The 27600-nt window shown below is 35.5% G+C and overlaps 2 protein-coding genes across 4 annotated transcripts; one reads left to right on the forward strand and one right to left on the reverse strand.

Moving 5' to 3' along the window:
- Positions 1-289: 289 nt before the first annotated feature.
- Positions 290-1345, forward strand: LOC111056874. The gene has a single exon (XM_022344284.2). The coding sequence runs from the start codon at positions 290-292 to the stop codon at positions 1343-1345; it is 1056 nt and encodes a 351-aa protein (XP_022199976.2).
- A 1249-nt stretch (positions 1346-2594) lies between these two features.
- Positions 2595-27327, reverse strand: LOC111062709 (gastrula zinc finger protein XlCGF57.1-like). Of its 3 annotated transcripts, XM_039438417.1 has the most exons (8): positions 27146-27327; positions 16755-16863; positions 16055-16156; positions 14282-14318; positions 11981-12054; positions 6029-6133; positions 4856-5003; positions 2595-4488 (listed from the first exon to the last, which is right to left on the reverse strand). In XM_039438417.1, exons 1-8 carry the CDS (start codon positions 27151-27153, stop codon positions 3551-3553), a joined length of 1521 nt encoding a protein of 506 aa, XP_039294351.1. In that variant the 5' UTR covers positions 27154-27327; the 3' UTR covers positions 2595-3550. The 3 variants fall into 3 exon arrangements, with proteins under 3 accessions (XP_039294351.1, XP_039294358.1, XP_039294364.1); XM_039438424.1 differs by lacking the exon at positions 16755-16863; XM_039438430.1 differs by lacking the exons at positions 16055-16156; positions 16755-16863.
- Between the last annotated feature and the right edge of the window lie 273 nt (positions 27328-27600).

The following is a 27600-nucleotide window of genomic DNA, read 5'->3' on the forward strand; positions in this document are numbered from 1 at the left end:
AAACATTTTAAAATATGAAAAATAACAGACACGACACTAGAGCAAACAATCGAGGCAGCCAGTGCTACCAACCTCAAGGCAGGAAAGTCTGTGAACAAGCACAGTCAACTTTTATCATTGTATCCCTACTTAGATGAAGATGAAATAATCAGAGTAGGATGACAATTGCAAAACTCCAATTTTCCAATGGATCAAAAACATCCAATTGTGTTACCTAAAAAACACAAAATTGTTGAACTGATTGCATTATGATGTTCATGTGAGAACAAAACACAGTGGACCTCAAGCAATGCTGAACACAATTAGGCAAAGATATTGGCCTTCAGGGGGCAGAAATCTTACACATCATATTTTTCACCAATGTGTGAGATGCTTCCAAACCAGCCCAAAACTACAGGTGCAGCTGATGGGTAATCTTCCAACGGCCAGAGTGACTGTACCTCTGAGACCATTCACAGTATCTGGAGTCGATTACTGTGGCCCATTTTTTGTCAAACCTTCTCGTAAAAAAGGACAACAAGGAACAGAGTGCTACATTTGTGTATCCATTTGCTTCAGCTGCAAAGCAGTTCATCTTGAGCTAGCTGAAGACATATCAACTGCTTCATTCATTGCTGCACTGCAACGTTTCATATCCAGAAGAGGGAGACCATCAGAAATGTACTCTGACAATGAAACTAATTTTGTAGGAGCCCAAAGAGAAATTCAACACATCTTGGACAGTGAAAAATTCCAAACCTCAATTGCTCAAGAGGGTATAAAGTGGCACTTTCAGCTTCCAAGTGCACCAAACTTTGGCAGTTCATGGGAATCTTCGGTGAAACTAGTGAAAACTCACCTGAAAAGAGTTATTGGTCAATCATGCTTAACAATGATAGAGTTCATCACTCTAATTACTCAAATAGAGGCCTGTGTGAGTTCCCGGCTTATTACTCCAATGTCGCCATCAGACCTTGTTGCTCTGACTCCAGCACACTTTCTGATTGGCATTGTTCTTACCGACCTTCCAGGACCCATTCTTCTAGATATATCTCAAAATCGGCTCAATCAGTGGCAACATGTGCAGCAAATGAAACAGCACTTCTGGGCACACTGGTCAAAGGACTACCTTTCCAACCTGCAGCAGCGCTACAAGTGGCAGTCCAACTCCTCTGCTATTCAACCAGGCAGTATGGTGGTTGTCAAGGAAGGCAACCTACCACCCTTCAAATGGCCACTTGCAAGAGTGACTGCAATTCATCCTGGACGTGACAATTGTGTTAGAGTAGCTACAGTAAAAACCACCAATGGCGAACTCAAAAGACCAGTAAACAAATTGCGTTTATTACCATTTCCTAACAATTGATTCAACTTTTTACTGCTTATTCTTTCTTTGTATATTTTCAAATTATTTTTTTTCTATTTAGAAGGCATACCTTCAAGGTGGGGGGTATGTTACCGCCGTTTTGTATCATTTTGTGAGCGCTCTGTTAAGAGCTTCCTGTGTAAATTCTGTGACCCATCTGGCCATGCTGCCTATGTATGAACTGAGTGTTGGTGATTAGTTCTGAACTATGAAGTACAGACAATTTGACTATTGTTGAGTGAAAGTGCGAAACACTTGTAATATTAAGATCTTTTGTTTCATTGATCTTCTTGCGTAATACAGTCCATTTTTGTAACAGTGAAATATTTTGTGTCATGTGTCATTTTATTCTACACCAATCATCCAGTTATTTCAATCCATGTTCTATTTGCAATCAGCTACAACCTAGCTGAGTTATGTAGGTATTAGTGTTCTCTCCTCATAAAACAGCAAATTTTTGTGGTGTAATGTACTACATAAGAATACATTTCATTTAACTTTTATTTGAATTCAGTTTACACAGCTTACATAATTCTTTCCAGAATTAAATTCTCTACAATTTTTATTGCAAAAAATTATCAATTTACTGGTTATTAAAGAAAGTTATTAGGCATCAAACGTAGAAGTCTGTGTTTTTCTATGTAGATTTTTTGCATATTTCAACTTTTTTCTCAAAAAATACTCACACTACAGCTTCCAGACTAGTTTTATTCAATTTTTCAGATATTTTCCCATATAAATTCACCATAAGTTTTTCAAAAACTAGTCCCCAAACAATTCAGCACCGGTGTATTTCTCCAGAGGAACTGAATTCCGGGTGAAATCTTTCACTCTGTATAGCTCACTAATGAAGCGCTAATGGATATATGTCTATAAGAGCTTTTTTTCTTAATTTTACCTCTACTATCACGTATTAAATTATTTTACCATAATTAAGAATCACCCTGTATATTTGCTGAAGATTTAATAATAAATTTTCATAATTATTGAGATTGAAAATTTTGTTAATTGATTATATTTCTACATGATTAGAAAAGGATCTGGAAATGTGGCAGGACTAAAAAGGATAGTGCTTTCTGCTTTGAAGAATGATACACAAGGAAAGCAACACCAATGTTAAACAAATACTGCCATTATAACGTGGATCTCACTATAGGAGAGCTATTGAGGGAGAAGCAGAGGATGAAGCAGCATGAGGCAGGAGGCAGTTGAGTTGGTTGAGATGGTGGAGCAAAATATCAACATAATATTATTTATCAAATGACTTGATAATTTTATTGTGGATGATAACCATGTGAGCAGGTAATGCTTGTGAGTAGGTAATGGAAATTGCAAGGATGATTTCATAAGGCTGGCCACTAACGGTAAGACATGCATGATACACATATTATCATAGATTGTTGTGTCATCACAGCAAAAGGCTTTCAGTAAAATTTGTTGGGATTAGGTTTTTTATATCTCCGAATTGATGTTGTTTATTTTTTATTTCTGCACTATTTGAGTTTAAATTATTCATTTATCTAAAAAAAAACAGGTCAGGTGACCTATGGTGACCTGTAGGGGTCACTAAGAGGATAAACCGAACGCTACTTGATCTGGAAGCAAACCGGAATCAGTGACAATGGCTACTTCAGAAGACAGGAGACCATTTCTGAAAAGTTTTGACCTGTTGCCATGCACTACAACGATGGTGATGACTGCCACTACTCTCCCACCACTCCTTGCGATTCCCCTCCCACCAGGTAGTGCCAAAGCACGACTACCATCTCCTGAAAAGAAATGAACTTCAGTCTTGTGAGATGACAACCGTGGTATACTGGAGGACACTACCCAGTGCCAGGAGGTCACCGAACACCGCGAGGAGCCCAGCAGTCCCCAAGAGGCCGCTCCCCCGGCTGTTCCATCCACCGGCAGGCGCTAGAGCGACCGGCACACACCACACTGTGAGCAGCATCCCCTACTCCACCCCTCCCCAGACGCCAGCCCAGGGCGACTTTGGCAATTTGAATAGAGGAGGGGGGACGTGTGAGCCGATACTCACTCAGAACCTCAAAAAATGTTGTTTGAAGCCTTCAGCTGTGATGACACAACAATGTATAGCGACATGAGTGTACACACATGTTCAACACACTTTTCCTGTTATGAGTTGCCACCCTAAGAAACACAGTAAAATAAATTTGAATGAGTACACGTGGTCACAAATTTTCAGCTAGTACTTGTTTCTCCTTTATGTGTTCTTATATGTTTGTTCAAATTAGAAGCATCAGAACATTTATAGTCACAATACTCGCAGCTGAAAGGTGTTTCTCCTGTATGTGTTCTGATATGTGATTTCAAAGCACTTGATCGAGCACATTTATAGTCACAATACTCGCAGCTGAAAGGTCTTTCTCCAGTATGTGTTCTGATATGTTCCTTCAAAGTATTTGATTGAGCACTTTTATAGTTACAAAACTTGCAGCTAAAAGGTGTTTCTCCAGTATGTGTTCTGATATGTTCCTTCAAAGTATTTGATCGAGCACTTTTATAGTTACAAAACTCGCAGCTAAAAGGTGTTTCTCCTGTATGTGTTATGATATGTAATTTCAAATTACTTGAAGTAGCACATTTATAGTCACAATACTCGCAGCTGTAAGGTGTTTCTCCTGTATGTGTTCTGATATGTGATTTCAAAGCACTTGATCGAGCACTTTTATAGTCACAATACTCGCAGCTGTAAGGTGTTTCTCCTGTATGTGTCCTGATATGTGATTTCAAAGCACTTGATTGAGCACATTTATATTCACAATACTCGCAGCTGAAAGGTGTTTCTCCTGTATGTGTTATGATATGCAATTTCAAAGCACTTGATTGAGCACATTTATAGTCACATAACTCACAACTGAAAGGCTTTTCCCCAGTGTGTTTTCTCATGTGTCTCTTCAAATTACCGATCTGTGTGGCTCCATAGCTGCAGTCAGCACAGTTGTAGAGCTTGATCTTTTTGCCAGCCACAGTTGGCTCAGTGCACTTTTCTACTGGAGAGATTGAATGTACATTCAGTCCATCCACTTCTGTTGCATTGGCAGTTTCAGATGTGCTGCAGTTTGAAGGCCACATCTCCGGTTCACTCTCCACTGAACATCCTTCTGCCTCTTGCTCAACTACAAACATCAATAATGCAACTTGTAAATGATTAAAGCAGAATAAAGACAATAAAGTAATAATTGTAGAAATAGTACATAAAACAAATTATAGTTAAATTGTGAAAAATCACAGAAATAATAACAAATAAATTATGCCATGAGCAATTTTTTCATTGATACGTGAGAATAATGATCTATGATTGCTAATCAAGACCTTGGCTTTCTCTAAATTGACATAAATATAGGTTGAATTGTCTGAAAATGATTGGTTATGTATATGGCTGCCTATCTTTTTTCTCTCAAAACATGAAAATACTGTTGAATAAATAGAAAATTTAGTTAAGAATTGGAATAAAAATGAATGAAGTAATAACATGAATCTCACCATATTCTTCCTCTTTTATGTATATCAGATTATAGCCAGGGATTAGATAATTTTGTTGGCTGAAATCATCATCAGTTTGAGAGCATGCAATGCTGCACTCTGGCGCTGGTTCTTGGCTGCTATCATTCTCCTGCTTAACTCTCGCCATCTGCAATATTGACATCACAAAAAATGAGAAGACAATCGATTTTTGTTACACTTCATGTGAAAGACACAAATATTGGTACTGTAAGTCGTGAAGGAACAGCATCTACTGAATTTGACTGCTGTCTTGAATTATTATGGATATCACTATAATTCCAGTTTAATGATAGTGATTGTAATGTTTTCCAATAATTTCGAAATTGCAAGTTAAGGCCAGCCATTCACGTTAACGTTGGCCAAAGATCTATAACTGTACAGATATTCGTCTGCACTCTGTACACCTGGACAGGCAAGAGGTACTACTGTGCACTGGGCGAGTGAGGGGTAGTTGAAGTTGAAATAGGAGCCTTCAAGTTCTGCTCTCTAGATCTAGATAAACTGATTGCTAGTTTGGTGGGTGTAAACAGAAAACAGACAAGAACGCTAGTCAAAAATGTCAAGATATACAACTAACAACTTATTGTATAACAATAAAGTATGGATTTTCTTCTGTATTCATACACTTATAATGTTATTGGCAATATTGCGATATAGACATTGATTTTGTTCCTTGAATTTGATGGAAATAGAATTCTATCTATCTATTTTGAACAAGCTGGTCTTCCTGTGGGACTCCTCACAATTCAAGCCATGCGCTAATAATAATAATAATAAGCTGGTGACCTGTGCTCTGTAAGTGTCTGAAGCTTGAAAACTTGACGTTCTGAAATCTTGAACTAAAAATAGGCCTATAATTATACTAAGTAAATTAGGAATCTATATGCAAAATTTCAGATCAGTAGTTCAGCCGTCATTCATGTATTTCCTATCCCTACTTGTATGAGCCGATTTTCTCCTTTATTATAGGCCTACTAAAGATTACTCTGGTTATTTAATAGAACATTTTACAATTTTCAATTTTTATACTGTTTTTCTGCCGAATCTGGAAGAAAAGTTTTCATTCAGCAATGAGTATTAATTATAATTTGATGAAAAAATCACAAACTAAACTGCATTACTTATTTATTCTAGTCAAGATAGAATACTTGCCTCATTGGAAGTTGAACCATTGTGTGAGGATGACTCATCTTTGACGTTGCTAGTTGCAAATTCACAATCTCCAAATTCATCCTCCTCCTGCTTCTCGATCTTGATCTGTGAACATAAGAAAAGGCTTTTGTCACTTAAAAACTAGACGAATATCAAACTCAGCAAATAATAGTGCTCAGTATTAAAATATAGGTTGTAGTAGTTGGTGTTTGTTTATTTCTGTTTGTCAGAATAGCAATGAATAGATTCAAGAATGCATCCCTTAGAGGATGGACCATTTTATATTGTTCCCATAGAACGAAGTTGAAAGGAAGATAATAAATTCAATGTACATAACGCTATAGACAGTAAATCTCGAAGAGGATTGTACAACAATACATGCCTGCTGAGTAGCTGTATCACTACGTGCATCAATTAATCAGGTAACACTCTGATAGTGAGAATCATCAAAGCTTGAAATCCCCATAGATCGAATAAATGGTGTTTTAGCTGCTACATAACGGAGCTCTCAAGCAACAGACCCCCATTTTACTCATTGCATAATAGAGTGTAGAGTACTGGACTGTAGATGAGTGGACAGGACGTAGGTTGTTGCCTTTGCCTAATACCAGACAGTCAGCACTGTAAATTTGCAGATATTCAATCAACAATCTTTATTGTTGTCATCGAACATTACAAAAATGTAATTCTCCTGGTATACTATCAGGACATCTATCAAATTTAAGTCAATTCAAGATTCAAGATTCAAGATTTCTTTATTGCGAAAAACATTTATATACAAATGCATAGCATCGTCATAATAAATCTAACATGGTAAATAAAAGGTATTTACATTCATAGAAATAAAAATTCAAACACAAGCATACAAACAGCAAACAAAAATACCCTCAAATTAAAAACTCCTCTTTTCTATACGGGCATTTTTCTATTAAAATATTTTTCATGGTTCTCTTAAATTTACCCACTTCTAGCTCCTTCAAATGTGCAGGAAGCTTATTATAAGCTCTTATACCAAACTCCTTAAAGCAGTTCAATGTATTTGCATAATTGCACTGGTTCACTCTAAGAGATTCAGAATTTCTTGTGTAATGGTTGTGAACGTTGCTATTTACAGAAATACTTGCTAAATTAATTTTCACATACATAAGACATTCAAGAATGTAAATAGCTGGTACTGTCAAAATGTTGAATTTTCTAAATAAATCCACACAATGAAAACGACTATTCACATTAGCAATAACCCTTACTGCTCGTTTCTGTAACACAAATAGTTTCTTTACATTCGTATCATTACCCCAGGCAACAACACCATAATACAAATGAGAATGAAGATAAGCAAAATACACTGAAATTAAAACACTCTTATCAACAATGAACTTCAATCTATTCAATATAAAAATTCCCTTCGATAGTTTGCCACATAATATTTTGATGTGTAGGTCCCATTTTAAATTGCTTTGAACTGTTATACCAAGAAACTTTGCATTGTCAGGTTGTAATCTAAATCCAAATTCCAAAAGTTGAGTTTTGTCCTTATTAAGACACAATGAATTAGAAGCTGTCCAATCTTCAATTATCTCATTAACCGTATGCAAGCTACCAGAAAGACTATTATTTTTATTTGAACAGCTAAATCATCAGCAAACATAAAAGGTTTTACATTTTTACAACTGATTGCTGCAGGAAGATCATTAACGTATATAATGAAGAGGATAGGGCCAAGTGTGGAACCCTGTGGAACACCTGATGATACTTTTAAATAATTAGAAAAACAGCCATCGTAAAAAACAGTTTGATATCTATCACTCAAGTAAGAGGCAATTAAATTGGTTGACATATCATCGAAACCATAAAATTTGAGCTTTTGTAATAGGATGGGATGAGATATTGTATCAAAAGCTCGGCTCATGTCATAAAAGCTGCCTAGCAGATTACACCTCTCATCAATGGAATAGATACAGTTTTCCATGAATTCAGATATAGCTGTATTAGTGCTTCTATTAGGTCTGAACCCAAATTGACTATTGGAGAACAGTGAGTTATTTTCAAAGAACTCAACAATCTGACAATACAAAATAACCTCAAAGATTTTAGAAATAACTGGAATGATAGAAATTGGTCTAAAATTATTATACTCACTTGCAGAACCTTTCTTGAAAAGAGGAATTACTTTGACAAATTTTAAGCTATTAGGAAAAACGCCATCAAGAATACAATCATTAAACAGAGAGCTTAGTACCTCACAAATATGAGGAGAAGCCAGTTTCAACAAATGAGAATTCAAGCAATACACATCAAGGCAAGCACTATTCTTTAAGGAGAGTATTACACTATGAACCTGCTCAACACTCGTAAGATTAAAAGAGAAAGATGGTTTTGAATTTGAAGAGTTTGGCAATGAATTTTTGTAATTGTCAAGATAATGAAAAACGTCATGGACAGGATCTGCTATTGAACGCAATTTTTTATCTACACTGTCAATAAAAAAATCATTGAATCCATCTGATGTATGACTAGATATTTTATCACCTTTAGCCACTTCATTCCTATTTAAATTTTCTCTGACTATTGACCACAATTCCCTTGGTTTATTTTTGGCACGCAAAATACGATTGTTATTGTAATCGAGTTTAGACTTTTTTACCATCTTTTTAAAAGATCTTTTCAACTGATTATACATGCTTTTATGAGTGGCAGAACCGGAAATCTTATAGAGGTCGTACATAAGTAAGCATTGTTCCTTTATATTTTCAATCTCTTCAGTGTACCACAATAGTTTTACTGGAGGACATCTGCCACTTTCTACACATCTGATGGGAAGAGCTGCATCAGCAATACAAAGAAATTTATTTAAAAAATGAGCAAATTTATCCTCAATACTATTGAATGCATAAACATCTAACCAATTAGTTCTTGAAATTATTGATTCAAATCTAACAATATTAGAGTAATTAAGTGGTCTGATAATTCTTTTGGACTTATTATTACCTCTTGAAGATTCTGAAGCTGTATGATCAGTCACATCAAGTTGGCAGCTAAGCACTAAAGCAAAATGATCCGAGACAATCATCGGCTCAACCTTTGCTGAGATAATCCTTTCAAAATGAATTGATGTGGCAATATTGTCAATACACGTCCCCTCACAATGAGTAGATTCACCTGGTCTAGTAACTTCATTGATTGTTAAATTGAGATTGAAACTTGACAGCAAATTTTTAAAGACCATACTGTTGTTAGAATCCATCATCAAATTTACATTAAAATCCCCACAGAGGATAATGCTAGCATTGGAACTATTATTGCTATTTAAAACATCAAGCATGCCGAAAAGCGTCTCTGTGAAAGCCTCGAAATTACTCACCAAAGGTACACGATATATTTCAATGCAAATAACATTATATATCAAAACAGCCGAAATCTCACAAACCCTATCGACGGATAATTCAACCAAAAATGGAACTTCAACTGCAATTAAGGATGACTTTACACAGATCAGAGATCCACCTCTTTGCCCTGTAGGCCTGCAATATGCGCTGATGCATTTATAGCCACTAATTTCAATATCGGCCAGCTCATTTGAATCCAACCAATGCTCAGAGACACATAATATGTCTTCGTCAAATTTGCAGTTGAAACTTGTGAGTTCATCCAATTTATTTATCAAGCCTTGAACGTTCCAATGAGCAACTACTAAATTAGATGACTGATCATTTATAAGTAAACTATTACAATTAACATCTGTTGATTTACGTCTGTTAGTTTTAGTGCTAGTAGGATATCCGTTACTATCTGAATTTATGCAATCACTATCAAGTCTACTCAGTCTAAATTCATCAGATTTTGTCCTAAAAAACAATCGGTATCATTGTTCTTCAAGGGGATTGGGTCAGGTATCAGTTCCTTATTGCTGTCTAGCTTATGCACAAATTGCAGAATTCTATCACATACAAACCTTTTACCTAAAGAGTTCAAGTGAAGTCCATTTGATGTATGGAATCTTCCTCCTATATTGTTAATATTAACAAATGATACATTATTAAATTTTTTACAAATAATAGAGTTCTCGTTGTTTGCTCTTTGGATTTCCTTATTGATTGCCGACCAGCTTGGGAGGTCATGCCTGTGAGGTACCGAGAACACCAGAACATTCCCCGAACGACGGCTCTGCAGATCGCGTAGTTTGCTTCTAAGAGCAGAATGTAACTCCTTCCTTTCATTGCAAGCTAGATCGTTTGTACCGGCTAAAAAAACACTTATATCATTGGCGTTCACTTGACTGCTCTCCTTCACCACCTCCCTGAATCGAGCTCCAGGTTTAATCATACTTGTGAATGTATGAGTATCATCTTTGAAGTATTTGTACAAATCCCTCCCTTGGCTATCAGCATAAAACTGAATATTGAAGGCCCCAGTCCTAGTAGTCCTTCTTCGCTGTGTTGGAGAAGCAGCTGACGAAGAGCCGCGTGTCTGCGTTCTATTCGGAATAACTCTGCTGGCAGGTGACGCGAAATGTGAATCATCCTCATCTAATATTGCAAATCTATTTGCAGTTTGAACTGATGGATTCAAAGTACCACTTTTAGATTTGGCAGTTTGCTTAGGTTTAATAAAATCATCTGTCACGAATGCTGGTTGAGATAGGAGACGAAGATTTTCACAGTCCGATCTTACAAGACTAATTATCTCATTCTTTGAAGCTAACTCCTGTCTCAATGTAAGCTGACTTGTTTTCAACGTCTTTATTTCTGATTTAAGGGATTTTATTTCTTCATCAGCTAATTCTTCGCATTGGAGAGACTCTTCAAAATGTTGTTTTCTTTTGTTTTTCTCTAGTTCCAAGGACTTAACCAGCAACAGATTTTCCTCAGCCATATCCTTAAGATAATTTTGTAAGTCAATATTCACCTTCACCGCCGCATCGTATTTGTTGAAAAGTGACGTAATATCAGGAACTAAGTCAATTATTGCTTCGCTAGAGTATTTATCACATATCAAAGATAAAGTCCCGTGAACAGCTACTGCCAATTCCACTACTTCTTGGTTAATAAGGTCATCCTTCATATTATTTAAGTTTTGATATATGTTACAACTCGCCTTGTCACATTCATTCCGGGTTCTAGTCATTCTACCTTATAGTGTGAATCCCGATCACAAATGATGAAAGAGGAAGGATAAAATAGGAAATGAAGGAGGCGCCAAGAGAGCTTTCAAGGCCTTGGTTCAGATGAGGTAGCTCCTGAGATCAAAGGAATTAAAAAGAGGTTGAATGAAATGAGAGGAAATAAATACGGCGATTCTTTGAGCTTACTGCTTCTGGCTTGTACAGAGATAATGATTATATCTATATCTATTGGTAGGGCTATTCAATGAATGACTATAAGTAGTAGGCCCACTGTCAAACTTGTTGCATCTATCCCACTTGTTGCATCTATAAGAAACCTTGTTATCATTTGTCAGTAGAGATAACACTGATTTCAACAAGAGTAAATTTTGATACAGTGAAAGAGAAATTCCAAGGGAAATTCCTTCAAAAACGGTAATTTCTTTTATATTAAAGTAAGTTGCATTCTTGGCTTATCTCTCTAGTTGGACAGGATCCCACATCAACCAATGAGCAAATGGACTGCAATGCAATGACATATTATAACATCAGTAATTGACATTCAATTGTGTTTAATTCAATATAGATGTACTTAAAACCATTTCAAGGATATAAAAATTTCACAATTTAACCCACTTTAGAAATATTTACATGCATAAGTATTCTCTAAAAATGATAATTTTTCAACATTAATAAAAATAATTGTACAGAAAAATATTAGTTTACTTGACTGGAGAGTCTAATGTTTCACATAAAACACCAACACATGCTATGTTTGGAATATATCTATTACCTCTTACCTAAAACAATGAACATTCAAATTTGAATGTATTTTTGAAAATATTTTTTACCTGAAATTTGATTTGTGGTCTAGATGTTGATACATCTTCCAGTCTGTTAACAATTACTTTTGCAATTTTTCCACCTGAAATAAAAGTAAAATTATGAAGTGAAGGGAAATTATGAGACATAAAATAAAAAATGTTTATTGAATTTTCCAAGTTAAGTGTTTGATATTATGATAAATATTTTCAAGAAAAATCTAGTTTCGAAAAGCAATCATGAGTTTTTGAAGATCAGTAAGTGTCATATTATTATTACCAGAAATCTGGTGTGGCGAACTCACACAACTTTCCTTGCCGTTATGAAAATTGATCACTTGACGCTAGTGTTCACGCGCATCTCAAGTCTACTATTCAAAGATCTGAGCCAGCTGGTGACAGGACAATAACGCTGGAAACACACCAGGTCTGCTATCTCTTCATAGTGAATGATTTAATAGAATCAACAGTTGCCAACAGTTTGCAATTGAATAATCACATTTTCTCGAATTTCGAGCTTATTTTCAATTTGGGTGAAAATGTTACTGAACATTAATTGTAGAGATTTTCATGCTCAATCTTTTCCACTTGAAATTTTTTGTTTAAATTGTAACTCGAGCTTGAAAAGATCTGATCTTTGTTTTCCTAATAATTGGCAATTTCTTGGATCAAGTTCGTGAATTTGGATCGCAAAACATGAAAAAGTTGGTAATCGACAAACTTTTTTATGAGTGGAATAAACTACACATATGCATCGTATGAAATAATCATAACATCCCAAATTTATTTTCTGTGAAAGACCTTGTGCTAGATACAAGGTGCCCCTTAACCTCGTATTTTCGGTTCATTTTCCAGTTTTCAGTTATTTCTGCCAAATCCAGAAATCGGACAGAAAAATTTGATCTAGCCTTTTTTTTAGATTATAAAATTCTGAATAAAATGAGATTATTCGGAGCTCTCTATCTCCAATGAGTACTGAGTTATGATTTTTCAAATATGAGTAAAATTTAAAGAAAAAATCAATTCTGATGAATTTTAGTTTTTGATCAACAATATCTTGAATTGATGTATAATTCAAAATCACTCTGGGCGTGTTTTTGTGCTCTTCAATCTGAGATCAGGTAGAGCGCTCTATATCATATACATTTTCAGGTACACCTGACAAAAATGCTCTTTGAATTGTGAAAAACAACTAATTTTCAGCTTCAACCATCATCAACAACTAAATTGTCCTCACAATGATATTTGATCATGAGATTATGTTCTATGAGATTCACCCGTTAGTTGCACTTCATTTCAGTATTTCCTAGTGGAGAGGCGCGCATAAGGACACCTCAAGGATCAAAATTTCAAACACTTATAACTTTTGGCACAATGCAGATTGTAGGCCACTTTTTGTGCATTGGAATATGGGCTTAAGTACACTCAGCAATAAATTTTCCATTTTTCGACCAAATTTGACTTATGATGCATGATTTTGGACCGCCTTGACGAACCGAGAAGAATGAAGTGTAGTATAATGAAATCTGAGCATTGTGTCAAAAGTTATAAGTGTTTGAAATTTTGATCCTTGTGGTGTCCTAAAGGCTAGAGCAAATTTTTCTGTCCGATTACTGGATTTGGCAGAAATAGCTGAAAACTGGAAAATGAACCGAAAATACAAGGTTTGAGGGGCACCCTCTATCTAGCACAAGGATATTTTGCATGAAGAAATTGGTTCTGAACTTCTCTCATGTATCCAAATAATAATATTAAAAAATCAGAACTACAATATATATTGCAAGCACTAATGTATATAGTGACTGGACTAAACCGCCTTATTCAATCGCCTTATTCAAACCGCCTTATCTAGCAATAGCAATCAACTTCAACCAGTAATGTAATGGAGACAACACTTTATTCAATCAGAAGCTAGATGTTGTTTCATTAAACATAATTCAATGAATCAACATAGGCTAATTTTTTAATAACTTTGATGTAAAGCCTGCACATACATGTTCAGTATAGTTCGTGGGTCTCCAGTGCCTGTTATTGGTTTAGCTCAAGTTTTTTTTTATGTAAAATAATTAGGATTTCATAACCAAGTTTGGACTCAAATCAACAATTGAAATACTAGGAAACTAAAAGAAGTAATATGTATATACAGATGGAAATAGATAAGAAATTGCATTTATTCAGATGCTCATCGATAAATAATTATTATTGAACGAAGATCCTAAGTTAAATGCTGTTAACCCTGTTGTCAATATTTGCAGTAGCATAAGTCTTCGGGGTGGTTCACAGCATTTAACTTTGGATTTTCGTTTGATAATGATTAATGTGTATACTTACAAACATGGTACTCCATACTATGGAAAGCAGTTTGAATCTGAAAACAATACAGAGAGTTCATTCTTCAATTGCTTATCTATAGTACAGCATTATTAATTGAATTTATCTAACTCTATCAATATATAACTTTACAATGAACATTTTCAGCTGTTTGGAAGCACTCAAATAGGCAGAATCAACTCTATGGAGCTTCATTAGTCTTCAACCTTCCGGCAGTCGCGCTGTTGTAAAAAGTACAACAGTGTCAGTTTTTTGCTGCACAAAACTATTGAATGGGGTGGTGTCAGTGAATGAGTCACCTATGCATTCCAAAACTTTCCCCCCATCACTCCACTGAGTTGCAGTATCAACCGAGCAATGGTTCAGTCTTTAGGTGCCATTAAGTCGCGACAGTGCATAAGATAGGGAAAGACTGTATACGGGAACTGTAAACGAACTAATAACACAGAATTGATGGCTTTGCTTGATGTACCTTATAGGGCTATAAAATGTTAATCATCTAAATGTTCATAGGCGTAAAATAATCCAAGAAGATGGAAAAAGTAATTATACAATTAATTAATATGTTTTGACAGTAAACAGAGTACATAACATTTGGAAAATTGGATGTTGTACAAAATATAACACGCGACTGCTCGTGTGATTGCGTAAGGCGCGACTACCGGAAGGTTAACAACATAACTGTATTGGTTGAATACTCGAACTATTGATCAGTTGACTTGTAAGTAGCGCACTTTCAACATTTTCCCATTTTAGTTAGTCTGAAATGAATGCTGGCGAAATTGATAGCAAATCAGTAACAATAAAAAGAAAATTCCACAAGATAGATAATTCATGGATTTGAAAAAAGGGCCTGATTTATAGTTAAGCAACTTTATAAGGTCGACTGTTTGACACTTTTTGATGCAGAGTAATGCTTATATCTTTTATACACAGTATTATATTCCCAAATTATTATTGTTTCGTCATTAAATGTATAGCACATTAGATTGTTTCTTCTCTTTCAATCCTAGATCATACAGTAACTTGAAGATCTACATTGAATTTGATAACTTTTTCTACTCCATGCAACTATAATCAGCATAGCTTCAAATTTTGGGAAAAAGAGACGTTCATTTGTGTTTCAATGCCAGAGATTTATGATATAAGTTATGCAAAGTCAATTTTTGGAACTTGTAAAACTAGACTAATTATTAAACTTTTGAAAATTAGAAATTGATAAGAATAATAAAACTTACTGAATACTCAATAACATTTTGAGAATTGCATTGTGGCCAGTCAAGCAGCCCATGTCTAAAGCACACTGCACACAGGGAAATTAGTTGTAGCAACTGGTAACTACAATAGTGAGCTCCACGTTATAATGGCAGTGTTGATTTGCAATGGTATTGCCATCCTTGTCTATCATTCAACAAAGCGGATAGCGCTAACTCTTTCTCGCTTTGCTATGTTGCCAGATCGTCTTTTAACAATGTAGAATTAATAATTAATCAACAAAATATTTCATCTTGATTATGAAAATTCAATATGAAATTATTGAAAAATAAATTTTCTTGCTTGATAAATTATAATTGATTATTTTGAACAATAATATTATATTTTATTAAGCAAGAAATTATATTTTTCAATAATTTCATAATTAATATGAAATATATTGTTAATTGATTATTAATATAACCATTCAGCAATAAGTTTTAATTATAATTTGATGAAATATCACAAACTAAACTGCATTACTTAGGCTATATATTCTAGTCATGATGGAATACATGCCTGATTGGAAGTTGAACCATTGCGTGAGGATGACTCATCTTTGACGTTGCTAGTTACAAATTCACATTCTCCAAATTCATCCTCCTGCTTCTCGATCTTGATCTGTGAACATAAGAAAAGGCTTTTGTCACTTGAAAACTAGACGAATATCAAACTCAGGAAGTAATAGTGCTCAGTATTAAAATATGGGTTATAGTAGTTGATGTTTGTTCATTTCTGTTTGCCAGAATAGCAATGAATAGATTCAAGAATGAATCCCTTAAAGGATGGACCATTTTCTATTGTTTCCATTCATGTCTTACTCTACAGTTTTATAAGATACATGAAAGGCGATCAATTAAAATATTGCATACTTATAAAGAATATTGAGACTGAAATAATCTTTTAACTAATTCCATTATATACTATCAACAGTAGAAAAGTTAAAAGGAAAGCAATAATTTCAACTTTATTATAGAGCTGTAGCCTAGTCAGTACATTTCGAATTTTGATTTTCGCAGCAACATGCAAGTCACAACATGTTTCAATGGGTATCAAAGATACCCATATTACATAGATACCCAAAGAGACATATTTCAGCATAGCATAGCATAGCTAATGCTGCATCCTCATGTTGGCCCAATGGAGGCCAATGACAACAAACGCCAGTGTGTGGATGGATGGTTTGCTAGCTCTGGCCTAGATGTGGACTAGGCATTACCATGTTGGGCCAACATGGAGACTGTGCCACTGCCATTATAACGTGGACCTCACTATAGACACATCTGTGATTGCCCACTTCAACTGCATTGACATTTCTGTGCCCTGTGCTGAAAAATAGCATTAATTTGCATGAGTACCCCTAGTGCATGCTAAGTAGTACATTGTTACATTCTATCGGTCACCAGCTGGTTGCATTCAAAAATTTTCAACTCACTTCAAGGACTTGTCATTCAGTTAGCTAACTTCAATCCACGTTTTTACATAATTGTTGGCGGTGACTTCAACATTGACATGTTGAAGGCTGACAACAGGACAAGGTAGATCTCTGGACCTCTATGTATCTCTGGACCTCTATGTAGCTAACTGGCAGCCCACTAGATTGGACAATGTGGTTACAAATCTGAACATTGGCAATAACATTAGTTGTTCGATTGTAAATCCTCTCCTCAGTACCTGCCTCTTTACCTGCAGGGCGTTATCGATTCACTTGGGTGCGACCTATCACACAGGGTGGACGTAAGCGATTTCTACATTATTTGACATTGATTGACTGGCGCTGGATTTGTTTGATGGATCTCATCTTGATGCACAGCGCTATTTCACAGAATTTTCTGATCGATTCCAGACTGGCTTCAACAACTTCTTTCCACTAAAACGGGTCCTCTCTGGAAGGCCTGGTAAACGTGGTGCACTGTGGATTACGGACGACCTTCTAGACCTGAGGGACCTGGTTCTTATGGCATATGAACGGTTTCGGGCTGATCGACTTCTGTCCTCTAAACGGACCTACATGGGACTGAGGAGATCGTATCATCGGGGTTGGTGCAGCCAAAATGCGCTACAACTCTGAGCTGATTAACCGGGAACCTAATAGGTGCAAAGCTGCCTGAGGTGTCATCAGGGCAGCTGCAGGAGTGTCAGCTCCTGGTGCTGTTCCAGTATCTGCGGATGATCTTCATGACGCGTGGACCAGCGCCATTAATGAAACTTGTAAGGGGATCCGAGCTTCCCCTGTGGTGGCGGCGGAACTGCTCTCAGCTTCGGTTCAGCCTCCTGCTCTTTAGCTTCTGACCTGGCGCCATTTTACATGTGATGATGCCTCACAGGTTGTGAACTGTTTGAGCAACTCAGTTAGTAGAGTCATTTATGGTATGACCAGTGCTACTATTAAGGGTGTATTGGCTCTTATTGTTGTTCCTCTGACTGATTGTATTAATCTGTGTCTCCAGCAGTATGTATTTCCATCTCAACTTAAATAAGTTTCTAAGACAGTGCCTGTCTTTAAGAAGGGTGATAGGCATGATCTTACTAATTATAGGCCAATCCCTATCGTGTCTGTTATATCAAAGATATTTGAAATTCTGATTGCTGAGAAACTCCTTGTTTATTGTGATCAGTGTGGCCTGTTTGCAGCCACCCGCTTTTTTTTCAGGAAAAAGATATCAGTAGATTTCCTGCTTCCTAAGATATTTAATTATCTTGAGACGCGTGAGCTTGCTGGGCTCACCTTGTGTGATCTCAGCAAGGCCTTCGACACACTTCAAATCAAATCGAATCGAATTTATTCATAAAAAACAATTACATTACAAATTAGAATACTATAACAATTAATACAAGTAAAACAATGAAGTTTTATGCATTGAATAATTTCTTAATAGGCAAATATAATTCAATGAATAAATATACACCCCACTATAAATTATATGTGTTGGGGTATAAGTTATTAGTTGCTTGTTGCGTGTTATAATTACTATTTACAAACTCCATTTACTGATATGGGATTAAAGTTTTTTATGAAATTAGTAACATTCTAAAATACAAACAAAATTATGAAATTAGTAGATAAATATTAATGTTCTATTAAGGATAATAATAAGAAAGTTAATTTTTAGAAAAATGAAAAACTAGTGAAGGAAAAGAATGAAGAATAAATAGTTTCAATATTTACAATCTAACTAAATTTTCACAATTTTCTACTCCAATATCAACTAACCAGGAAAATAAACTTTTCTTGAACCTGTGTCTATTGAATTCTTCCCTAATGTAACTTGGTATTGAATTGTAAATTTTTAGTACCAAATATAATATGTGGTTTCTTTGCCCAAATGTAGTGTTCATCCTTGGTACTATTAAATTCGTGTTTCTCTGCCTTGTTTGATGGTTATTATCTGCCAGTCTTATGTGTTCGTTGTTTCTCCTCATTCGCGTGATGATAACCTGGATGTAGAGTTGTCTTACACTCAGTATTTTACTGTCCTTGAAAAGAATGTTCGTGGGGAATTGATTCTCCTTCAAGCCTATTATTTTTAGTATTCGTTTTTGAAGTTTATAGAGAGGTTCAACATGTATAAAATTCGTAGCTCCCCAAATAATTATGACGTATCTTAAAATTGATTGCACTAAAGAAAAATAAACAGTTTTTAATGTCTCATAGTTGAGGATTTTACGGAGTTGATAGAATTTGTAGAGAAGTTTCCTGATCTGGGTAATTGATAGATTAATGTGCTCGTCCCATTTAAATTTGTTGTCCACTATTGTTTCTAAATATTTTATTTCATTGACTTGTTGAATTGAAGGGCAATCACACGGGTTGTTGGTGCTTCCACAGTCATGTACAATTATTGAAGAATCCGGTAGTCTCGTCCGTTCTGTCAGAGAAAAGGCTAAAAATTTCGTTCTTGTTGCATTTACTGTAAGCAAATTTTCTCTCAACCATTTATCGACTTTCATCAATTCTTCCTGTGCCAGATTAAAAACTTCCTCCCAGGTGTTTCCTTCAAATAGTATACACGTATCATCAGCAAAAGCTATGACTCTCCCTCTTATCTGAATTGAACATAGCTCATTTGCATATGCCAAATACAGAATTGGCCCAAGAACTGTTCCTTGGGAAATTCCAAACTTCATCGTTTCCTCTGAACTGAGATGTTCTTCAACCTTGACTTTCTGACGCCGGTCACAGAGGTAAGATCTAAACCATTCTAGAGGAACTCCTCTAATTCCCATGGCTTCTAATTTCTTCAGCAGCAAACTGTGATTAATAGTGTCAAAAGCTTTTGCTAAGTCCAGGAACACTGCTGCACATTTTTTGTTTTTTTCTAGCTTATCTGTGACAAAATTTGACAATTCTAATACCGCATATTCTGTACTCCTCCCCTCACAAAAACCAAATTGATTCCTAGATAGTAAGTTGTTTTTTCCATGTAATTCACAAAACGTTTCTTTACCAGTTTTTCCAAAATCTTAGAAATATTGCTTATAAGTGAAATAGGCCTGTAATTGGTGGCATTTGTTTTGTCGCCTGCTTTATGTAATGGTCTCTTTCAAACACATGTCTCTTTCATAGCTTTTGGAAAAATTCCTTTTGACAGACTTAAATTAAATATGTGAATTAATGGTTTCACAATTACATTTTTTATCGACTTCAGTGTTCTATTATTGATTCCATCAAGTCCTGGAGCACTGTCATTTCGCAAACTACTAATAGCTTCAAGAAGCTCATCTTCAGTTACTGGGTAAAAGTAGATGGAGTGTAGAGTTCTTGTAACAGGTTTATATTGTGATATGGTTTGGTCTAGTGGTTTTCTCAAGGAATTTATTATTGTATCCGCCATTTCTTCACCTACATTTGTGAAAAAGCTATTCATGTGGTAGAGCACAATTTCTGGATTTTCCTTTAGATTGAAAATCCTATCATCTATTTTAATAGCATTCAAATTCATTTTTGTTTTAGAGTCAGTAGCATCTCTGATTACTTTCCACATTTTTTTATTATCCTTTCCAGCTTCATACATTTTCTCTCTATAGAATTGGTCCTTTTTCATGAATTAAAGCTGTGAGTGTATTCCTATACCGACGATAGAAGTTGGTTGAGTTAATGTTGTTTGGGTCTTCCTTTCTTCTTTTGTTAAGTAGATTTCTGGTTCTTATTGCTGCTACTATACCTCTGGTAATCCATGGTTTGATGGCTTTGTACTTCTTCTGCCGCTGATGCTGCTTGATATTATTTTGTATGTTGTCTCAGAGTTGATAAGAAGGTGTCATAAGATGTATCTGGATTATTATCTTCTAAAACATGAATCCACTCCTCATTCAGTAGTTCATTCTTCAAGCTATTAATTTATATTTTCTAGTTGATTTCCTGTGTTCCAGTTTCATTTGCACTATTTCTCGAATTATTTTGCACTCCTAGAATTGTAGTGAAGTGATCGGTTATTGCTGATTCATAAATGATTGGAAAAAGATCATCTCTGGAGTTGGTAGCAATGTGATCTATGCATGAAGTAGTTTCTGTTGTAGTTCTGGTTGCTTGCTTAATGCAGAGTCTGAGCCCATGCTCGCTTAGAAGATCGCAATAGACATTCAATTGATGATGTGGCCGAATTTGAAGTCTCCTGCACATATGACTTGTTGTCCTCTTAATTCATTCAGGATAGATTCTAAGTCTCTCAGGAAATCTGAAATATCATTGAAGGACGGTGATCTGTATATTGCAAGGATGTTCCACTTTATGTCTGCTGCATCCAACCGAATATGTAGGACATTTGCCTGGTTAATCCGTAGCTCAACACATTGTACATTTATACTATCTTTAACATAAACAACTACACCATCATTTTGTAATGGGTTGTTTATGGTGGAAAATACATCATATCCTCGAATGGACTGGAGTACAAATTCAGTCCTAATCCAGCATTCGGTTAGAATAATAACATCAAAAGAAAAATTAATGTCGCACAATTGAATCATCAGCTTATCAAAATTCTTCCTGATACTCCTTATATTGAGACAGAATATGCTCAAATCACAAGAACTCAATGCTGCACAAAGTTGTTGACTGTTGTTGATCACTTCATCATTTATTTCTTCAAAATAATCAAGATCCTCGAAGCTGAGCAAATTTGATAAGTTGTTGTTACTGATTATTTAAACTCTCATTAATCCTTTCCATGTTTTTTTCATTCCAGCTTAAGAGAAACTCTCCACTAACATCCTTTAGTTTTCGAATTAGGGTCAGCACTAAATCTTCTTGCCCTGTTGTGATATATCTGAAGGTTTGTGTGTGTCTGCTCATTGCTACTATTACATGTGTGCTGTTATTCTAAGTTGTTTTTTATTGTTTCTTATCAGAACTACATTCTTGTGAGTTAAGCCCTGTGCTTCATGAATTGTATGTAGCCTACTTTGATTGAAGTATGAAATTCTGATTGCAGCTCTTCTAGCACTGTTTTCTTCTCGAGCTAAGTGAATGTAAGGATCAGAGGGTGAGGTCAAGTGGTCCAATTTCTCCATTTGATATTGGAGGTCTGACGCATAACAGGACCTCATTTTTTGTACCAATGTCCTGGTAGTAGCTGGAAAGAATGTTGCAGACGTCTATTGGACACCTTCTAGTTACTGTTTGATGGATTCTCTTCTCATAGAGAGATGAAATGTGTGACCATTCAGCTGTTAATTTACTCCTCTCTATGCAAGGTATTATTTAGTTTGAATCTCCTAGCAGAATAATCTCAGAAGCACCAGCGAGAGATGAGACACATCCCACAAAACCTGCATGCATTAATACTGCTTCATCTATGAATAAACGATTGTACTGCTTTTTTGATCCGTTTATTATAAAACATGAAACTGTTCTACAATCCTTTTTAATTATTCTTTCATATTTACTTTTGTGAATTCTATTCACCTCTTGCCTAGTTTCATTTAATTCAGCTCTTGTCTGACACAAAATTAGATCTTTACCTGGTGTATGTTGCTGAAGAATAAAGTGAGTTTTACCACACCCTGGAACTCCATCCATCCAAGTTATTTTTGGCATCTTACAATTTGTGATGTCAACTTTTAGAATATTCTTCAGTAGCTCAGCATTCAGCATGATTTGGGTGTCTCTATTGACTAGAATATACTTTTCCTTAGTTAAGAATGACTTTGTTGTTCATTGTAGGGTACGTATTTTCCTTCATTTTCCAAACAGAAGCCCATTCGATATGTAGTGGATGTCGGCCACAGGAAAGTCTTAAGTCGATTGTCGTAGATGTTCATCTCGTTTCGACTTATCTCTTGAATACATGCTGCTAAAGAAGAGATATTACTACTCAGTGATGATAGTACTCCCCTACATAAATCCGCATTCAGAACATCATACTATTGAATAAAGTTCCTGAGTTCTATCATACAGTTCAAATAAACATAGAGAATAGAATCATAAGGTAGGTATTCTTTTGGACAATCTTCAGAGCCATCGTTTTCATGTGGTATATCCAAAAAATTTAGATTGTTTATTCCTCTGTAATAGAATACATAATTCAGGTTTTTAGTTTTAATTACTAAACTTAAAAGCTCCAAGCATGTAAATTCGGAGTCAATATCAAAAGAATCTATTCCAATCGTAATGTTGTATTTATTTATCGATGCATATTTTTCTATTACCAGTAAGAGGTCACGGATACCTAATTGACCTCATTAATATTATTTTGCGCTAATATCAATGTCAATGAATTTTTAACAAGATGAAACCGAATTGAGCTATTATTTACGTTCTGTAAATAAACAGTAAGTAAGCTATTGTATTCATCTTGACTCAGCGTTTTCTTCTTGATTGAATGTGCAAGGCCTTCTGAAATACGTAAACTATTTTTATTCCAGCGAGCTAATGATAAATTAAAATCTGTATATTGACCAAAGCTGAAAATCAAAGACGTCCTACTTTTCGCTGATTGTTTTATCAATTCTGTTCTTTTAATAGATAGGAAATCTAGAATATCTATTTTTATATTAATTTTATGCTGTGAATTCATTTGTTGATTTTGAGCTAGAAATTCTATTTTTAATATTTTTAAGCACTTCCATAATTTTTTCGATCAATTGATTGTTGCAATGCTTTCACATAGCTGGGACACTTTAGATAGTTTACTTTGTGGTCTGAGGGCTTATCAGCTCTTTTGCAGTTGAAACATACTGGAGGTTTATCAATGGGAGGGCAGGTTTTGATGTTGTGTCCTGTGATGGAGCAATGACCAAAGATGTCTTCTTCTTTTACAATTGATTGTTGCAATGCTTTCACATAGCTGGGACACTTTAGATAGTTTACTTTGTGGTCTGAGGGCTTATCAGCTCTTTTGCAGTTGAAACATACTGGAGGTTTATCAATGGGAGGGCAGGTTTTGATGTTGTGTCCTGTGATGGAGCAATGACCACAGATGTCTTCTTCTTTTACAATGTTTTGTGATGTGCCCATAGACTTGACATTTATAGCACCTTTGCACTGCATGGTAATCATTAACTCTACATGATGTCATATCTATAAATAATTTTTCTTATTAATTATTGCTTTCCTAATTTCTGGTTCACATTCTACTACCCAATGCACGGAATCCTTGTTTTTCAGCCCTAATTTGAATGATGGCTTGCAACCTTCTTCAAATTTTTGTTTTTCTATCCCTGAATTGACAAAATTTTTGTTATATATTTCTTCAGTTACCTCTTTGTTAGTGAGATCAGATGGAACATCATAAACAATTATCCTGGGTTTTTTTATTTTGGGGCTCAGTTATCTTGATTTGATCATTATTTACAGCTTTATTCTTCAATAATTCCTTTTTGTCCTCTAGAGAATCCAGAACAATGAGTAAAACTCCTCCTCTAACGGGTACTGTCTTTTTTATTTTAATGTTATCCTTTCTCGCGATGTTGGTTTTCAGTGTTCCTTTTATTTTTTTACTGTCTTGTTTCTCATTGCCGGTGGAATTTGAGGGTTTAATTAAGAGTACCTGTTCTTTTGGAAGGATTTTCCTGACTTGAATGGACTGGTAGTCGCTTGAAGTAGATTTTTTTCGGTAGTTGTATCATGTCTGCGTAAGTAATAGGCCTGTCATTATGTTTAATAATTTCCTGAACAGATTTGCTTATGTCCTGTAATGAGTCGTGAATTTTCGGATGTCCTAGAGAATCACTTATTTGGCTAATCGTAACTGCTCTCGTTTCTACTTTTACAATTACCAATGCTAATTTCTGAACTAATTCTAAGAAATTATCATATTCCGCTCTGGAAACCTTGTTTTTTTTTTTTTTTAATTCTGACGTAGCCCATTCCTTGAATTCCGAAGAGATACTCTTCATGTTCATTATGTCTGTGTTGAATTCACTCAGCAATAATTGTTCAACAGTTTCCATTTTACACGGTTGTTCTCGTACTTTGAGTCTTTAGTTTCCTGGAAAGCTATCCTCTTATTCCTCCTCCTCGAATTTCGGGATCAGTCCATCCGGTTGTTTGGTTAGTGACCTCATCTATCCGACGACGATGACGTATGAAGATAGCTGCTGTATGGTTATGTTCCAGTGACCCACTTATTGATGAAAGATGATTGTTTTGAAAACTATCACTACGGTGAAACTAAACTACTAAGATGTTTACTCTACGAGCGCTACTATAAGACTTGATCATGCTATTCTTATGGACAAGCTTAAGCATTATGGTGTGGGTGGATCTCCTCTCAAACTGATACAGGACTACCTGGGGGGTCGCGGACAGGCGGTGCTGTCTAATAGAGTTCTCTCTGAGATCAGAGATTGTTGAAGTGCCTCATGGCTCTGCCCTGGGGCCTCTGCTGTTTCTGATTTCAGTTAATAACATAGCTCAGGTGGACGGCAGGTGTGTTGTTTTTATTTGGACTATAGAGTTTGTTTGGAATCTTAATGGCGGATTTGTACCATGTGACAGTCAATGGCCATACTGTGGGTTATATAATTACTGTAGGACAGATTAGGCTTGGTTTGTTCAGATTTGGCACGGGTAGTGTGCCGAGCACTCTTTTTAATTCAGGCCTTTTCCCAAGTTATAATAGTAAATTTAATACGCAATAGACTAGAGCCATTATTGTAAGTGAGTTAGCGAAATAAATTATTTCCTCTCTCTCTATTATGAACGGCCATGACTTCGAGTTTCCCATGATAGATATTTAAAAATTGTGGCTCCGAGTCGTCGAGGAATGTAGATTATGGAATTATCTCTAAAACTTAGCCTTCGTGTCGCGACATAGAGTGCGATAAGTTGGAAAACAGCAAGCATTGAAATTATAACAAACTACCGATTTTGCAGTTACTATTTGGTCCAAAGGCTCTAGAAGCCACGCGACGATTGGTCAAATTGATTCCCTTCGCCCAATAGGAGACCTGTTTCTAAATACAGTAGTGGGGATTCCCCAGTCGAGAGACCAGATTACGTTTCGGAGGACACTTTGCTAGGAGCACTACGAGAGTAAAGATGTAGTCACTATGTTTCGCCCTTTTTGGGCAGGTTTATAAGTTTTATAATTAGTTAATGTAGGAGCTAGTTTTATTTTTATTAAAGTTTAAATTTTCTAGTAGTGCCATGTCCTGAAGGTTTAATTGTGTTTCTTCTTCATGTACGAATATTTGTTTCTTCAAATAACCGCTAAGCGTTCATGTGTGCCCCCAAACCAACTTCATGTACCACCCCTTTGGTTCTGCAACTTTATGTAACACCGCTTCAAGACACCCGTTCAGACGACAGGTCTAGGAACGTAAGAGGACGTCGCCGTCAAGCCAAATTCAACCGGTAAAAGTTCACCGCCAAAAACAAGGTACTGTAACCCCGACGATAAAGCAACGTACAGACCAACGAAAGTGCAGTGTAGTGAAACAAATGTTCATTCGAGAATGTCAATCAAAAGTGGGGATTCAAAATTATTATGAAATGGGTTATATGGGTTACTATCGACGAAATTTGGGTTCAACGGGCTTTTCTTTCTTGAGTAATTTCATGTTGAAATTAATTTGTTATTTTATGACTGATATTGTTTGGTTTTGTGACGTATTGCTATCTAAATGAGGGATAGTAATGCGCCCCCAAATCAGATGAAGAATGTCAACAAAGTAACATGAAATTGTTGTTTCTGTTGTTCGATTTTAGTTGCCAATGTTTATTGAAGTTGTTTGTATTTTTTTAATTATTTCAAAGTGTAGTGTTAGTTTATAGTAGAAACCTAGTAAATCAGGCATGGCAAGATTAATTGAAGTTTTCTTGACTCTAGCCCGTTCACCTGCATGAATTAGGTATAGACTCAGGTATTTTCTAGATGTGTCGGCCTATTTCTAAATTCTAAATTTTATTCAAAATTATCTTTTTTATCATCTTTTAAAAGGTCAGGCACAGTAGGTTAAGATTGGGTCACTCAAAATATTGGTCTAGATTTTTTTTAATTTTCAACTATCTTGTGACATTTTAAGTGAATGAACATTTCACTTTTAGATTTTTTTATGGGTTAAAAGCAATAAATTAACTTAATTAATACATAAAATGAATTTTATAAATAAATATGCGACACTGTTTTCAAGGTTATGTTAAAGAAAAATATTTCAAAAACTCACCGCTTCATCCATTATTTCAATTACTAGACAAAAACATAATCTATACTAAGATAATAAATATATTTGTTTTCTGAATTGCATTATTATAATATAATCCTTATATTATAAGGATGATTCAACCTAAATTTTCCAGAATAGAATTTATATTTATACAGTTCAATCGACAATCTTCAGTTAGATAATAGATACCACCGTCCGCGTCCGGCCACATCTATTCTGTGGTCCGGCCACAGAATAGGTACAGAATGGAAACTTGTAATCAATCGCCCATCTAACCAATGCTTTTTACATGACCCCAATACTAAACACGTCACGTGACCTTGGGAAGTTCCAATCCTGGTCTTCTGATTGGCTCGTGGCAGTGAATGAGATCAATTGATCCGGATCATTAAAGTGATCCGAACCTACCATCAATACTATTACAATGCGGCGCTTCCTAACAAGATGGCAGATTT

The sequence above is a fragment of the Nilaparvata lugens genome, chromosome 1, assembly GCF_014356525.2.
Source record: "Nilaparvata lugens isolate BPH chromosome 1, ASM1435652v1, whole genome shotgun sequence".
In the NCBI taxonomy this organism is placed as follows: domain Eukaryota; kingdom Metazoa; phylum Arthropoda; class Insecta; order Hemiptera; family Delphacidae; genus Nilaparvata; species Nilaparvata lugens.

What these genes read in the sequence shown, in the direction of transcription:
- LOC111062709 (XM_039438417.1), bottom strand. An exon ending in GACCACAAATCAAATTTCAG is followed by an intron (nt 6,134 to 11,980) that starts GTAAAAAATATT and finishes TTATGTTCACAG; the next exon opens with ATCAAGATCGAGAAGCAGGA. An exon ending in CATAAAAGAGGAAGAATATG is followed by an intron (nt 4,489 to 4,855) that starts GTGAGATTCATG and finishes TGATGTTTGTAG; the next exon opens with TTGAGCAAGAGGCAGAAGGA.
- LOC111056874 (XM_022344284.2), top strand. Translation starts at nt 290, where the DNA reads ATGCTGAACACAATTAGGCAAAGATATTGGCCTTCAGGGGGCAGAAAT.